At 42.6% G+C, this 16,133-nt stretch overlaps 1 protein-coding gene across 2 annotated transcripts in view; it reads right to left on the reverse strand.

Annotated features, from left to right (window-relative positions):
* adcy9 (adenylate cyclase 9) overlaps window positions 1–16,133 on the reverse strand; it is a 70,019-nt gene that overhangs the window by 15,939 nt on the left and 37,947 nt on the right. For both annotated transcript variants that reach the window (XM_061829598.1, XM_061829599.1), the window contains 5 exons: window positions 15,931–16,121; window positions 11,672–11,779; window positions 11,280–11,554; window positions 10,562–10,664; window positions 8,433–8,650 (listed from right to left, as the gene is read on the reverse strand). In XM_061829598.1, the coding sequence (XP_061685582.1) occupies window positions 8,433–8,650; window positions 10,562–10,664; window positions 11,280–11,554; window positions 11,672–11,779; window positions 15,931–16,121 (895 nt within the window). The remainder of the gene's footprint in view (window positions 1–8,432; window positions 8,651–10,561; window positions 10,665–11,279; window positions 11,555–11,671; window positions 11,780–15,930; window positions 16,122–16,133) is intronic.

The raw sequence follows: 16,133 nt of genomic DNA on the forward strand, positions 1-16,133 counted from the left end.
GATATACAGTATGTTACTGCTGCATCAGTACATCCACAAAGATTACTATTAATTATTGTTGTACAGACACTTTTTTGAAAAACAATACAAGTCCAAACTATAAAAGTACAAACCTAGCAAAATAGAAATACGGATAATTCCTAATATTTTGACCATATGGATAGCAGCAAATTGGTGGTGTGCATTGTACATTGGTAGAAGGGTTTTCCTGATTTTTTTTAGGTCAACTTTGGGGGTGCGCATTATACTTCAGGACGCATTATACTTGAGAAATTACGGTAGCTCCCTCTTTACAACAACGGACCAATACAAAAGTCAGAATCACTGCAGACACTCCCCCAAGCCGCCTGCCGATCTCCTGTTCCATTCTTCCCTCACTCGTGAACAACAGCCCAAGATACTTGAACTTCTCCACTTGGAGCAGAATCTCATCCCTGACCTGCAGACGGCACGCCACCCTTTTCTGAATGAGGACCATGGTCTCAAATTTGATTCTCATCCCAGCTGCTTCATACTCAGCTGCGGACAGCTCCAGTGAGCGCTGAAGATCACGGCTTGATGTAACCAACAGAACCACATCATCTGCAAAGAGCAGAGATGCAATACTGAGGCCACCAAACCGGACACCCTCTACGTCTCGACTGCGCCTAGAGATTCTATGCATAAAAGTTATGCACAGAATCAGTTACAAAGGCCTGGCTAGAGTCCAACTCTCAAAGGAAACAAGTCCAACTTACTGCCGGCAATTTAGATCAAACTTTGACACCAGTCGTACAGGGACTGAACAGCCTGTATCAGGGTGTTTGGTAAACCATACTCGCGAAGCACCCCCCTACAAGACTGCCCGAGGGACACGGTCGAACGCCTTCTCCAAGTCCACAAAACACATGTAGGAATTGTTGGGCGAACTCCTATCCACACTCGAAGACCCTGCCGAGGTCATAGAGCTAGTCAACTGTTCCACACCCAGGACGAAAATCACATTGCTACTCCTGAATCTGAGATTCAACTTTCCAACTGAGCATCCTCTACACCACCGCTGAATAGACTTATGACATACATGGTGACATACTAAGTTGGTTATCCATCCATTTTCTAAGCCACTTATCCCAACAAAGGTTGTGGGAATCCTGGAGCCTATCCCAGCTGTCATTGGTTGCCAGCCAATCATAGGCCACATGGAGACAGACAACAGTTGCACTCACAACCACACTTGGGGGCAATTTAGAGTGTTCACTTAATCAATTCATGTTTTTGGGATGTGGAAGGAAACCACAGTGCCTGGCGAAAACCCATGCAGGAATGGGGAGAACATGCAAACTCCACAAGGCAGGGCCGGGATTGAACCCTGGTCCTCAGAACTGTGAGGCCAATGCTTTACAGCTGCTCCACTGTGCCACCCCTAAATTGGTTATTGTCATCTATAATGCGGCTCCAGAAGACTTACAGTATGCGACAACTGTACTGTAACACCCAATTATTTTGTAACTACATGTCGCAATAGCTTAGCAATCATCATGGATTGTCCGTTTTTTTGCTTGTTAATTATTCCTTGGGTTCCATTCATGATATACGATACTTGTGTAACACATGCGCTACCAAGTAGGTGGTGATTAGTGACTTATACTGTGTTGACACCAGACAAGTAGTGAACTTTAGCTTCCAGGGCACCTCCGCATTATATTTTGCCACATTAGCTAAACAGCAGTAGCTCGTAGGTAACTGATGTGGAACAAAACAGCGTGCACAAAGCCATCCCCGTTAGTACCCAAACATTGCAGGGAGTTTGTGTCATGATCCTGCCGCTTCAGCACGAGCTGTGCGGCTGCGCTGATTGGGAGGCACACACCTGTGGTACTGTCATGATCCTGCCGCTTCAGCACGAGCTGTGCGGCTGCGCTGATTGGGAGGCACACACCTGTGCCTCATGCGGCATCTTTATGTCCCGTTCCAGCACTCTCGTATTCCTGACTGAACCTGTGTGTACCGACCTTCGTCCGTTCTCCGACCAACCCTGTAAGCCTGACTCCTTGACACTTCTGCCTGCGTTGATTGTTTCCCCGTGTACCAACTCCTGCCTGTCCGCTCATCTGTTGTCTTCGCCCGACGTCACAACTACCGCTGCCGCACCGGACTGCCTGCTCGATCCCCGACCTCTGCCTACAATAAACGTGTCTCTTCTTGAACTACCTTGCGTCTTCCGAGTTCCTGCATTTGGGTCCTACCTCTCGTTCCGATGGGACGTGACAGTTTGTGTGACTGTTCAATGTAGATGTGCCTCTTTTTCATAACTATAGTCTTGAGTACACAAAATTCATGTTTGGAATTTGTCACCGTCTGAAAGGCTCAAGCATCTTGGTGGCTGGACAGACCACCATTATATCGAATGCTGGATTTTTTTAAATATCCGGAACAGTCAGTTTTACAGGTGTAATGAGTTAGTATTTATTAAGAACAAAAACTTAACATTTGACAGGTATGAAGACAGGGGTGCCCAGACTTTTTTTTACCCCAAGATCTACTTTTCAAGCAGCCAGCCTCTTGTGATCGACAGGGAGGGGGTTGGGGGGCTGACATTTTTTTTTTTTTAGAATGACCAATGATGAAATAGAAAGAACTACCCACTACAAAAATACAAAACATATTTATTTTAAAGTATTTTCAGGATTCTTTGTGTGGAAATGTGTGTTTTTTTTGCCTTGCATAACCGCGTGAGCCAATATTGCACAACACAACATACTTAACTGTGAACATTTTTTGTAACTATCTGAGTTCCCGTTGATGATCACTAAACACCCTACGAATGAAAATGCACACATGGGCTGTCACTCACATCAGTAGATTCCTCCAATTGAGAGAAACACTCACAATCTCCGATGTCCTTCTACATTTGCTGGGTTAAGTTCTCAGCCATGGTTTCACAGCGGCGTGTAACTGTACTCCTTGACAGCTGTAGAGTTTTTCTTGAAGATAATATTTCCGCCTTTTTTTTTAAAGATCAGAACAATAAGTCAGCTATGCCTCTTTTACCATCTCTCTGTATTGGAAGGATTTCTTGTTATTAACGCAGATGTGACGAACCCCGAACTATGCTTTGGTGGCGGCTTTCGCTGTGGAATTATATTGCGTGAAAAATGACTGCTGTGCGACCAATTGGGATTTTAGTTCGTTCACTTTTCTCATTCTCAGCTCGCTCGGAATGTCTGTCCTATTTTGCATGAACAGTTCGAAAATGCTGCTCCACATTTCACTCCACTGGCAGATGAGGCAAACACACATCAAAAATGACATCGTGAAAAAAAAGCCCGCCTCTCATTCCAAATGAAAGTGACACGTTTTTGGCTTCTTCTTTGCTCCAGCATCCATACTCATGTTTGATAAGATTTCTTTATTTTAAAGTGGCACTGTCATGAAACGCATGATTTTTAGTATTTTATTAATGAAAAAAAACGGGAGCTGCTATGGACCCATCCATTTTTTTCCACCACAAAATATGATTTTGACGTATATGGCTTTTTGTAGCTCCCGTCATGAAAATCCTCTTGAGGGATTTGTTTTAGAGAAGAAGCAAGAAGTGGCGTACGGGGCGGTAGCGCACTCAGGCTGGCTCATATGTTTCTATTAATTTTACCTGTGGGAAGGTAGCTCGTTGTTCCTTTGTGTTAGCCAAAGTGCCGGCTCGTTGTATTACTGGATATTGCTCGAACACTCTGGAGGATGTATTCGCTCTTCATACTTTTCCAAAAGACACAGTTCGTCGTGAAAAATGGATTGCACAGGTGCAAAGGACGAGAGCTTCGTCGTTTCCAAATGACTGGTAGGTCTGTATACAGCTACTAAAAAAAATAATAGTTTGGGGCGGACCACGTAATCATACGTATGACAGGCGTGCTAAATGTGTCAATGTGCGCGTCGGACGGCATCGGGCTTGCCGGCAAAGGCTGCTGCATCGCCTCGCCCACGAAGGCTGCGCGTCGGGCTCGCAGACGGCGGCGGCTCTGAACAACGCTGCCGACAATGCCACACTCATCCGCGTGCGACGACAACGCCGTAAAGCAGCCCGGCTCGGCTCCGTGATAAGCCACCTTGGCGCCGAAAATGAGCCACCCCGGCCAAGGCGCCGCGTCCGCCGTTCACGGCATCAGCGAAGGCAGCAGCTCTGAAGAATGCTACCGACAATGCCACACTCAGCCGCGTGCGACGACAACGCCGTAAAGCGCCCTGGATCGACGGTGTTATACATCGCAGACGGCGGTGGCAATGAACAACCCCGTAAAGCAGCCCGGCTCGGCGCCATGATAAGTCACCTCAGCGCCGAAAATGTGCCACCCCGCCCAGATGGCTCATCTTCGCCGCGGAAGTGGATTGGACGGGGAGGCGGTTTGGCCGTGATCGCATATCATCTGAATATGGCTTGAAACAACAGGGTAATATTGCCCCAGTAACTTCACTCATTGTGTGATGTTCTGTTCTTCGAAAAGAGCTTCCGTGTCAGAAGGGGCGTGTTCGTCTCCCATAGTAGGGTCCACCGCGCGTTTTCAATGGCAAATGTCCGGGGTGACGTCACGGACAGGGGATGTACCCAATATGGTGACTTGGATGTCGTCTAATGACACTTCCGCAACTTTGCGCATGCTCTCCGCTCATATTAATTTTTTTTGTATAAACATTGAATTGAATAATGTATTTTTCATTACAATATCTATTTTAGAATGTTTATAGGGATGACACTTGACCTTTAAGAAAAAGCGAGGGCTTAAAATAGAGGGGAATTCGGTGACCAGCGTGAATACGACTGATGTCTTTTTTTTTTTTGGGTACGCTATCGCGTACGACCAAAACTGCTTCGCGATTGACTGGTCATCATGTTTTCATACTTTTTTACATCTACTGAAACATTGGCAGCATGGTGAGTGAGAAGATGGATGGATGGATGGATGGATGGATGGATGGATGGATGGATGGATGGAACATATCTTCACTTCCACAAAAAATACCAAAGCACAATTTTCACATGTAGTACTTAAAAGCATATGGGATTCCAGTATTGGGTGAACTTCCTTCACTTACATTCCCTTTCGTTACCTGTACTTGAGTCACTGGCAATAAGCAAGTTTCTTAATATTCTGCTCAACCAAATCATACAACAATAGTGCCACAATACAGCAGACATCTAGTCCACACAACAGTGACCTTGGTCGAGGCCACAACAATCAAAAAGAAAGTGAAAGAACATACCATCTACTGTATCGAAGTACAACCCCAATTCCAATTCAGTTGCGACTTTGTGTTAAACAAGTACGAGAATTCAGTGATTTGCTCAAACTACTTTATATTTAAATGACCACACTACAAAGATAAGATATTTAATATTGTAACTGATAAACTTGTATTAAGCAAATCATGAAGTTGGACTTTTATGGCTACAATATGTTCTGAAAAAGCTGGCGCAGGGTCACGTTTACCACTCTGTTACATCATCTTTACTTTTAACAACATTCAAGAAAGGTTTGAAAACTAAGGACACTAATTGTTTAAACTTTGTCAGTAATTTTTTTTTCCCATTCTTGCGTATGTACAGCTTCTTCTGTTCAACAATCCGGGGTCTCCGTTGTCATATATATCCACCCATTTTCTTAGCCACTTATCCTCACGAGGGTCACGTGGAGTCTATCCCAGGTGTCAAGGGGCAGGACGCGGGGTACACCCTGAACTGGTTGCCAGCCAATCGCAGGGCACATGTAGACAGACAACAGTCGCACTCACAATCACACCTAGGGGCAATTTAGTGTCCAATAAATGGTACATGTTTTTGGGATGTGGGAGGAAACCGGAGTGCCCGGAGAAAACCCGGAGAACATGCAAACTCTACACAGGGAAGTCCGGGATTGAACCTGGGACCTCAGAACTGTGAGGCCAACGCTTTCCAGCTGACCCACTGTGCCCCCATTTTCCACTTCATAATGCGCTAAACATTTTCAATGGGCGACAGATCTGGACTGCATGCAGGCCAGTCTCGTACCTGCACTCTTTTACTGAGGTCACGGTGTTGTAAGAGTGTGGTTCAGCATTGTCTTGCTGAAATAAGCAGGGGTGTCCATGAAAAAGACGTTGCTTGGATAGCCACATATATTTCTCCAAAAACTGTATGTACCTTTCATCATTAATGATGCCTTCACAGATGTAAGTTCCCCATGCCATTGGCACTAAAACAGCCATATACAGTACCATCACAGACACTGGCTTTTGAACTTTGCATACATAATATGGTTCTTTTCTTCTTTGGTCAGAGGACACGAAATCCACAATTTCCATAAACAATTTGAAATGTGAACTTGTTGGATCACAGAACAGATTTGCACTTTTCATCAGTCCATCTTAGATAACCTCGGGTCCAGTGAAGCCGGCGGTGTTTCTGGGTGTTGTCGATACATGCCTTTTACTTTGTAGACGTTTAAATTCTACTTATTGATGTAGCATTGCAGTGTATTTACTGACACTGGTTTTCTGAAGTGTTCCTGAGCCCAGGTGGTGACATCCTTTACACACTGATGTCAGTTTTTGATGCAGTGCCGCCTGAGGCATTGAAAGTCATGGGCATTCAATATGGTTTTCGGCTTTGCCACTTACAATGCAGGGATTTTTCCCGATTCTCTGAAACTTTTGATGATATTATGGACCGTAGATGATGAAATTCATAAATCCCTTGCAATTGTGCGTTGAGGAACGTTGTTCTCTACTGTTCAACTATTTTCTTACACACTTTTTCACAAAGAGGTGAAACTCGCCCCATCTTTGCTTGTGAATGGCTGAGCAAATCAGGAAAGCTCCTTTTATACACAATCATGTTCCCAATTGACCCCTCCGTAGAAATTGCGTCATCTGCGTCGCTGACCAATCAGAGGCCAGAGATCTGCATAAACCACGCCCCTTGTTGGCGTCCGCTATTACCTCAGACAACATTGCATGGTCCAGTATAGCTTTTGTTAGCGTTTTATCGCGTACTTGGATTCTTTAACAATAGATATGGTTAAGAGGTGTAGTCACGGACTTTGTAATAGTGACGAGAGGTATCCTGAAAGGCTAGTTGATGGAGTTCGATTCGTACTCTTTCCAAAACCAAAGACCCAGTACGAAAAATGTCTTCGATGGATCAAACTTTGTGGAAGACGGCATGATCAACTGAATCCATCTAAAATCAACCGGAACAGAAGACCGAGTACGAAAAATGTCTTCGATGGATCAAACTTTGTGGAAGATCGTATGATCAACTGAATCCATCTAAAATCAACCGGAACAGATATGTTTGCACGAAGGTAATTGATATTTGATTTTCAATACATGTCTCATATAAATGAATTAGCAGTTCTTCGCTTGCATAACATAGCTACGTGTGAATGATTGAGACACTTGATCTGTGTTGAGCGATATTTTGTGATGATCTGACTGCACAAACGTGTCTCTGTTGGCGGCTACCGAGCTAAGCTACACCGGACTAGTGAGTCCTAAAAGCCTTCGACGTGCACCGAGACACCAAGACTGAAGGAAGGATGTTTGAGGACACCATAAAGTAGTGATTGTCGTACTCAGTCGGGACTTACGTAGGATCGACACTAATTCAAGAATAATTATTCACGGGAGCGCGTGACGTTACACAAATAAAATGAGAGAAACAACTCGTAAATCAAACCTCACCTTCTTTTCCTTCATACGGCGGTTCACAAACGGCTATACAGATACACATACAGATTCTGCACACAAGTGTGATATGTAACACGAAAATAGGAAACTGTGAATGACGAATTCGTCTTTGGGTTATAATATATTATATTATGTGGCTTCTCGGTCTTCCTCTGACTCCGGAAAGATCTCGCGCTAATATCAATGGTTTCTCCGTCGATATGCATGGAAATACCATTAAAAATCCCCTCGCTGAAATACTTGAAGCCCTGCTGTCTGCTTTTCAACGATATTTTACTACTCGCTGAGAATGCGAGTGAGAAATCAGATGGTAAATCGGACAATTTCGCTCTAGTCTTTTCTTCCTGCGCCGCCATTTTTGCTAAATGTTTGTCTGAGGTTAGCACACGTGGGGTGACCTAACTTCAGGAGGCGTAGTTAAGTGCCCTGTACGGAGGGGTCAATTAGCCCGTTCACCTGTGGGATTTTCCAAACAGGCGTTTGATGAGCATTCTTCAACTTTCTCAGTCTTTTTTGCCACCTGTCCTAACTTTTTGGAAATGTGTTGCAGCCATAAAATTTCAAGTTAATTATTATTTTCTGAAAACAAGGTTTATCAGTTAGAACATTAAATATCTTATCTTTGTAGTGTATTTAATTAATAGGTTGAACATGATTTGCAAATCATTGCATTCTGTTTTTATGTTTCACACAGTGTCCCAACTTCATTGGAATTGGGGTTGTAGACTCACCGTATTGAGAGGACCAAAGAGGCCAGCTCCAGAAGGCCAGCCAAGGGAGCAACAGCGAGTGACGCAGAAGACGGGGGGCCCACAGTGGCAGAGCTCACCAGTGGGGGAAGAAAACACGCCATGGTGAGGGCCAAAAAGACAAAAAAGCTGAGAAGAACATCAAGGAAGGAGCTGAACGTGCAGCTTGCAAATGTCTGTTCTTGGACCTGGTTTTTCACCTGAAGGAAAAGAGAGAACGAAAAGGTTGGCTAGATTCTCCCTGAAAGCCTGACTACATTACACATAATACTTGCTTCTTTGCTGTATAACAAAAACCTTTGCTGAAATAACATATGTAATGGTCTTCAAGTATGTTAAGACACTGTAAATTTTAAATAAATACTAAACCTCTGACAAAATTATAGGGGTGCCTTGAGGTATGACTTCATTCATTCCGCCACCGTGCTTGTAACTCGAAAAATGTACCTCCAATCATCACTGCCCCTTGAAATAAATAGAAATGGTATAATTCCATTCATCTCCAAACCAAAAAAGTGTGTTTTTAATAAAGAAAATTTGCACTAATACTGTACTTGATCAAAAAGAGTAAGAATGATTGATTGTTTATGCATGCCCTGCGAATGGCTGGCAACCAGTTCTGGGTGTACCCCACATCCTTCCCGATAGCTGGGATAGTCTCCAGCCCTCCCGCGGCCCTTGTGAGGATAAGCGGCAAAGAAAATTAGTGGATGGATGGATGGGAAACAAGAATTAAACAGTTTGTGCATCATGATTTTATGATGCAATCGAATCCAAAGTGTTATACCCGATTTGACCACCAGGGGATAGTACAGTATAATAGTCATACAAAGAAACTTCTCGTTTCTTTTATTGTGTACTAGTGACCTTTCAAAGACAACAAAGATCATGCCAGTAAATATTGTCATAATTACAGTCTAAATGTGTTTCTAAAATTGCAACTAATGATGCTAACCACCAGCATTTAATCGGCATTTTACATATGTGTTAGCATTAAGCTAAACGGGATATCATGACACAGAGTTATGTAGTTGTTAAAAATACATGTGTAACTATCTTTAGTTATGTTTAGTTGATGTTTAACAGTTTGAATTATCATTTGCCATACTGTTGTTTATCGTGAAGTGGGGTGAATCGTGCTCATACGGCGCACATACAGTATCTTAACTTTGAGCTTACAAGTCAAAGCAAAAAAATGAAAAAAAATCACGCACTTGTGCCTCAGGGCACCACCAGTAGTGCCTTCTATCTCAAGGCAGTAATTGCTGAGTTAAAGCTTACTTCCTGGAAGTGAAACCTCAAAATGTTTCAAGCAAAAGGAAAAACACTGCAACTGTGACAGCTTATATTTGCTTGGTTTTTCAAAAGACAATCTTCCGCAATCAAGTCACATTGAACAGGATAGGTTAAATGTTAACTGGAGGGATTTAGTATAAACCATAACTGGAGAAAATATATTATATCATCTTTCAGAGCACACCACTATTTGCTGCATGTTGTCAGATGAGGGAGGGCCCTAAGGATAGCTTAATCAAGAATTTATATTTAGAAAGAGAGTCGACTACTTGGATGCAACCAACAGTAACAGCTTTTTTTGACAGCCTCATTTTCTCAAAACAAAATCATTAAACAGGACTTCATAACATCCTATTAAATATGTTGAAAAAACAATTGGTCATTTTCCCAATAGTCAAATCAATGATTTTTTTTTTCCAAATGGCTATCTTTACTCCAGACTACTGCGTCTCTTTGCCAAGAAGTTTTTTCCCAATTGTCCTTACTGCAACAAATATATTGAAAATGACTGCAAAATGTTTTGTAAGTACTGAGCTAAGAGGATAAGTGATTTATTGAGTAACACTGATACAAATGCAGGAGGCCACATGGTTGTGATGTCTTGCAAGCTACTTGGAAGAGACCATGGCTCTTTTAGGTATTTGAGGCAACCCCTACTGGACCTTTTACTTGGAAAAACTGTGAAAAGGGTCATAAAACTCAGTTGCATGAAAAGATATAAAATACTGATTGACACATTTTCATATAATTTCTTGAAGTATTGGGAAATTAACTGTGTTACAAGAATACGTATCGATGAATAATTGTGTTTGCACCTCTTCCTTGTAGCTGCTGCGATAGGCTGTCTCCAGAGGCCGGTCTAGAAAGGTGAGGCTGATCTTGTTGATGGGTGGTTTGAAAAAATAATCCTTCATCAGACTGAAAACAGGAGAGAAATGCCAACTACATATGTATCCGAGAGGAAATAGAACAAACCCAAAAGATGTAACGAAAAGATGAATGCTTTGATTGTTATCACACAGTATCTTAAACAGTTTGGTCACTGAATAACATCAAAGTCAATGTTCATATGTTTGGATCAACATTTGTACAGTTCTTTCTTCTAAGAAGCATTTTTGCATGTTCTCTTGGTGCTTGTTCCGGTTTTCTATGGATACTTCCAAATTCCTCCCACATATCAAAAACCTGAATTTTAGGTTAATATAAGACTATAATATGTTAAAAGGTATGATTGTGAGTAGAAATGGTTGTTTTGTGTTATGTGCCCGGTCATAACTAGCCAATAGTCCAGGGTGTACCCTACTTCTTCTTCCAAAGTTAGCTCGGATAGATTCCGGGCACCTGCGACTTTAATGAGGACAAGTACTATAGAAAATGGATGGAGGCGACACAATAAAATTCTATGGAAATGTCTCCCAAGACAACTGACCTTTTTCTTTACAGTAACATCGGAGAATAATAATGTATAAAATTGCCATGCACATTAAGTCGTGCTTCAAAGGCATCATCAGTACGGAAAATCCAGTTGCTCACCTGTCCTCTCTGATAACATCCACAAAGTGGACGTCACTCTTTTCTTGAAAGTTCTTGGCACGCAGCTGAATAAGGGCTGAGTGCTCCATTCCTGTACCCGGTGGTACAGTACCAACTGGGATGCCAACACTGGTGGCGGTCATCGTACTTGTGCTCGTCTTCTTCTCTTTCTCCTGAACCATGTCACAAAGCGAGCTCTGGCTTGCCCTAACTGGATCCTCGAGCGGAGGCCCCAGGAGCCCATTGGCCGTCCTGAGGCTATTAACAGGAAGGTACTGGAGACAGACGGGAAAAAGAATGAAGCTACAAGGATCTGGACATGATGGACAAAATGTTGGAGTGTCAGGCATATTCACTGTTGCCGAGATTGTGTGTTCATGCATGTGTGGCACCTTAGGATTATTAATCTTGCGCTCATCCTGGCAGCCATTAAGCACAGCCACTTCATCCCCAGGTTCTGTCACTGAAGACTTGACCTCAAGGCGTGAAGCACACGGATGCTGGAGAACAGAAGTAGTTAGCGTCACACATCAATGACTTGGCTGTAGGACTTTATTCACTCTTGGTCAGTGGGGGTTCGAAGACTTGTCTTTTTGCATTGAGATTAGGGCTCCACAATATATTGTTTGAACATTGTCACCCTCATATGGATATGCGCGATAGTAATGTTTTAAAGGTCCTGACAATTGCAGGGGGAAAATATCTCAGATACCCAACATACACTGCACGCATCATTCCGTCACTCACAATCAAACTTTGAATAGTCCTTGGAAAACTCGGAATAAAAGGCCAAATGTTTTCGAGTTATTTGTTTCTCCCATCTGTTGTTTATTGTAAAACTGTCACATAAATATACTCAAACAATGAATGTCAACTAATTAACTGCTATTACAAAGTGACGAGATAAGTTAGATATGCTAGTAAGATTAGCAATGATGTTACATATTACAGTAAATTATAACACACCAAACAACATACGGAGAAGACCAGAAATGCGGAGGGTATTCTAGCAAGCAGTTTAAAAAAGTTCTTAATCTAAGGTTGACTTGACTTGACTTCCTCTGAATTAAAAAACTGGGATAATTCAGGTCCAGAATAGCTGATCTGAATCAGTTCAATCAAGTTTCATGTTCACCTTGAGTTAACCATGTTCACGGCCACAACCAAAAGAAATCATCAATGGAGTCTTCATATGTCAAGTCACCATAGAAATATGTCAGGTTATTGACTTCCATCTGGGAATTTGAGGTGCTAATGAAGGTGTTTAGTGATGTGAAAATATATTCAGATTCTAAAAAAAACAAATAACACTGTTACAGAATTGAAAGGGACGCAATTGATGTACGAGTGAATGCGGAATTTCAATGTATTAATTTTATTCATTCTAAATGAAATTTATTATCAATATATATTTCTTTTTACAATTTTGTTTACATATACTGTATTGGTAAAAATGTGTTGACTGGTGCCGGTAGTGTACTAAATAGATGGAAAGAATACTTTGAGAAGTTGATGAATGAAGAAAATGAGAGAGAAGGAAGAGTTGAAGAGGCAAGAGTGAAGGACCAGGAAGTGGAAATGATTACTAAGGGGGAAGTCAGAAAGGCACTACAAAGGATGAAAACTGGAAAGGCAGTTGGTCCTGATGACATACCGGTAGAGGTATGGAAGCAATTGGAGAGATGGCTGTGGAGTTTTTGACCAACTTATTCAACAGAATACTAGCGGGCGAAAAGATGCCTGAAGAATGGAGGAAAAGTGTTCTAGTTCCCATTTTTAAGAACAAAGGGGATGTTCAGAGCTGTGGGAACTATAGAGGAATAAAGTTGATGAGCCACACAATGAAGTTATGGGAAAGAGTAGTGGAGGCTAGACTCAGGACAGAAGTAAGTATCTGCGAGCAACAGTATGGTTTCATGCCTAGAAAGAGTACCACAGATGCATTATTTGCCTTGAGGATGCTCGTGGAAAAGTACAGAGAAGGTCAGCAGGAGCTACATTGTGTCTTTGTGGATCTAGAGAAAGCCTATGACAGAGTACCAAGAGAGGAACTGTGGTACTGCATGCGTAAGTCTGGTGTGGCAGAGAAGTATGTTAAAATAGTACAGGACATGTATGATGGCAGCAGAACAATGGTGAGGTGTGCCTTAGGTGTGACAGAGGAATTTAAGGTGGAGGTGGGACTGCATCAGGGATCAGCTCTGAGCCCCTTCCTGTTTGCAGTGGTAATGGATAGGCTGACAGATGAGGTTAGACTGGAATCCCCTTGGTCCATGATGTTCGCAGATGAAATTGTCATATGCAGTGAAAGCAGGGAGCACGCAGAGGAACAATTGGAAAGATGGAGACATGCACTGGAAAGGAGAGGAATGAAGATTAGCCGAAGTAAAACAGAATATATGCGCGTGAGTGAGAAAAGTGGAGGGGGAAGAGTGAGGCTACAGGGAGAAGAGATAGCGAGGGTGGACGACTTCAAATACTTGGGGTCAACAATACAGAGCAATGGAGAGTGTGGTCAGGAAGTGAAGAAACGGGTCCAAGCAGGTTGGAACAGCTGGCGGAAGGTGTCTGGTGTGTTATGTGACAGAAGAGTCTCTGCTAGGATGAAGGGCAAAGTTTACAAAACAGTGGTGAGGCCGGCCATGATGTACGGATTAGAGACAGTGGCACTGAAGAAACAACAGGAATCTGAACTGGAGGTGGCAGAAATGAAGATGTTGAGGTTCTCGCTCGGAGTGACCAGGTTGGATAGGATTAGAAATGAGCTCATTAGAGGGACAGCCAAAGCTGGATGTTTTGGAGACAAGATTCGAGAGAGCAGACTTCGATGGTTTGGACATGTTCAGAGGCGAGAGAGTGAGTATATTGGTAGAAGGATGCTGAGGATGGAGCTCCCAGGCAAAAGAGCGAGAGGAAGACCAAAGAGAAGGTTTATGGATGTGGTGAGGGAAGACATGAGGGCAGTTGGGGTTAGAGAGGAAGATGCAGGAGATAGGCTAAGATGGCAAAAGATGACACGCTGTGGCGACCCCTAACGGGACAAGCCGAAAGGAAAAGAAGAAGAAGAAGATACTGTATTGGTAAAAATATTCACTAACTTGCCTGGACTCACATGTGTATTTTTAATACATGTATTTTTAATACATATGTTTTTAATTTGAATGTTGTTGTTGAATGCCCGTGACCTTCGATCCATCAGGCGGCACTGCATCAAGAACCGACATCAATGTGTAAAGGACATCACCACATGGGCTCAGGAAGAAAACCAATGTCAGTAAATACAGTTTGGCACTACATCCGTAAGTGCAACCTAAAACTCTACAGAGCAAAAGCCATTTATCAACAAAATCCAGAAACACTGGTGGCTTCTGTGGGCCTGAGCTCATTTAAGATGGACTTTAGCAAAGTGTGAAAGTGTTCTGTGTTCCATCAAGTCCACATCTCAAATTGTTTTTGGAAATTGTGGACGTCATGTTCTCTAGGCCTAACAGGAAAAAAAACATCTGGACTGTCATGGAGGCAAAGTTCAAAAGCCAGCATCTGTGACGGTATGGGGTTGTGTTAGTCCCAACAAGAGCGTGAATTCATAGTAAAAGAGTGCAGGTATAAGACTGTTGAACATCAGAAGCTGTACATCAAACAAGAATGGGAAATAATTCCACCTACAAACTTCAACAGTGTCCTCAGTTCCCAAGCATTTATTGAATGTTGTTAAAAGCAAACGCCCCAACTTCATTCGAAGCAAGTTCGAGAAACTCTTCTGGGAAGGCTTTCCAGAAGGTTTAAGTGTGTGTTAATGGTATTGTTTGAACATTTTTCCAAAAGCGCATTTGGGTAGTTACACGCTGATGTTGGACAAGGCCTGGTTTCAGTCTTCATCAAAATGTGGTCTAGTCAAGTTCATCACCATCAAACGCTTTTATCCATGTATTTATGTGCCCTAATACACAATCATGTTGGAACAGGAAGGGGCCATCTCCAAAGTATAAATAACAAAAAGTATAAAAAACAAATAAAATACAACTACTTCTAGTAATTAATTAATTTTATTCACAATAAGTGGCTGGGGAAAGGAAAGTCTGGGTATCCCTGCTGAAGTTACTTCGCCCGCGACCCAACCCGGAAAAGTGGCAGGTAATGGATGGATGGATGGACAATTAATCAATCAATTATTTAATTAGATAAATGATTGGATACAACGATGTACAATGTTATTGAAAAATGTATTTCTATATGAATCACCTGCACCAATAACACCATAAGAGTACAATAACACCTTACACTAAATCAGTCGTTTCAGTGACTTTTTTTCCACCAGCGGACACATCGGTGCAAATATTGTGCGGCGATGTGTCCACGACTATGAAAAGCAATCATTTTCAATGAGAAAATTGTTTGGAAATACCTGCATATCTTTTATTATTTAGTTGTGCCTCAATAGGCGGGACAGTAGCACAATTGGTAAGATCATTAGCTTCACAGTTATGAGGACCGGGGTTCAAATCCCGACACCACTAGTACAGTGTTTGCACGTGTAAAGCCTTTCTTAAGAGTATCAGTTATAATAAGACGAAGATTAAAGTGGTATTGATGATAAAACAACAACGGGAACACCTGGGCGTATCTGTACTCAGGTTTTCTTGGTACCTACCCCAGTGCTGTGTGGTGGCTGGTTGGGCAACAAAGGTTCAGCAGCTTGGACACCCCCGTGGATGGTTTCAGAGGCATGGAACTGTGTACAGGAGGGGAGGCTCATCCCAACGAAGTCACTTCCCATTTGAGAACTACCGCACTGAACATCGTGTTCTAACTTCTTTCCTGAGATCAGGTAGGTTTTCAACCCTGAAGACACGC

Source organism: Syngnathoides biaculeatus, chromosome 9, assembly GCF_019802595.1.
Source record: "Syngnathoides biaculeatus isolate LvHL_M chromosome 9, ASM1980259v1, whole genome shotgun sequence".
Lineage (NCBI taxonomy): Eukaryota > Metazoa > Chordata > Actinopteri > Syngnathiformes > Syngnathidae > Syngnathoides > Syngnathoides biaculeatus.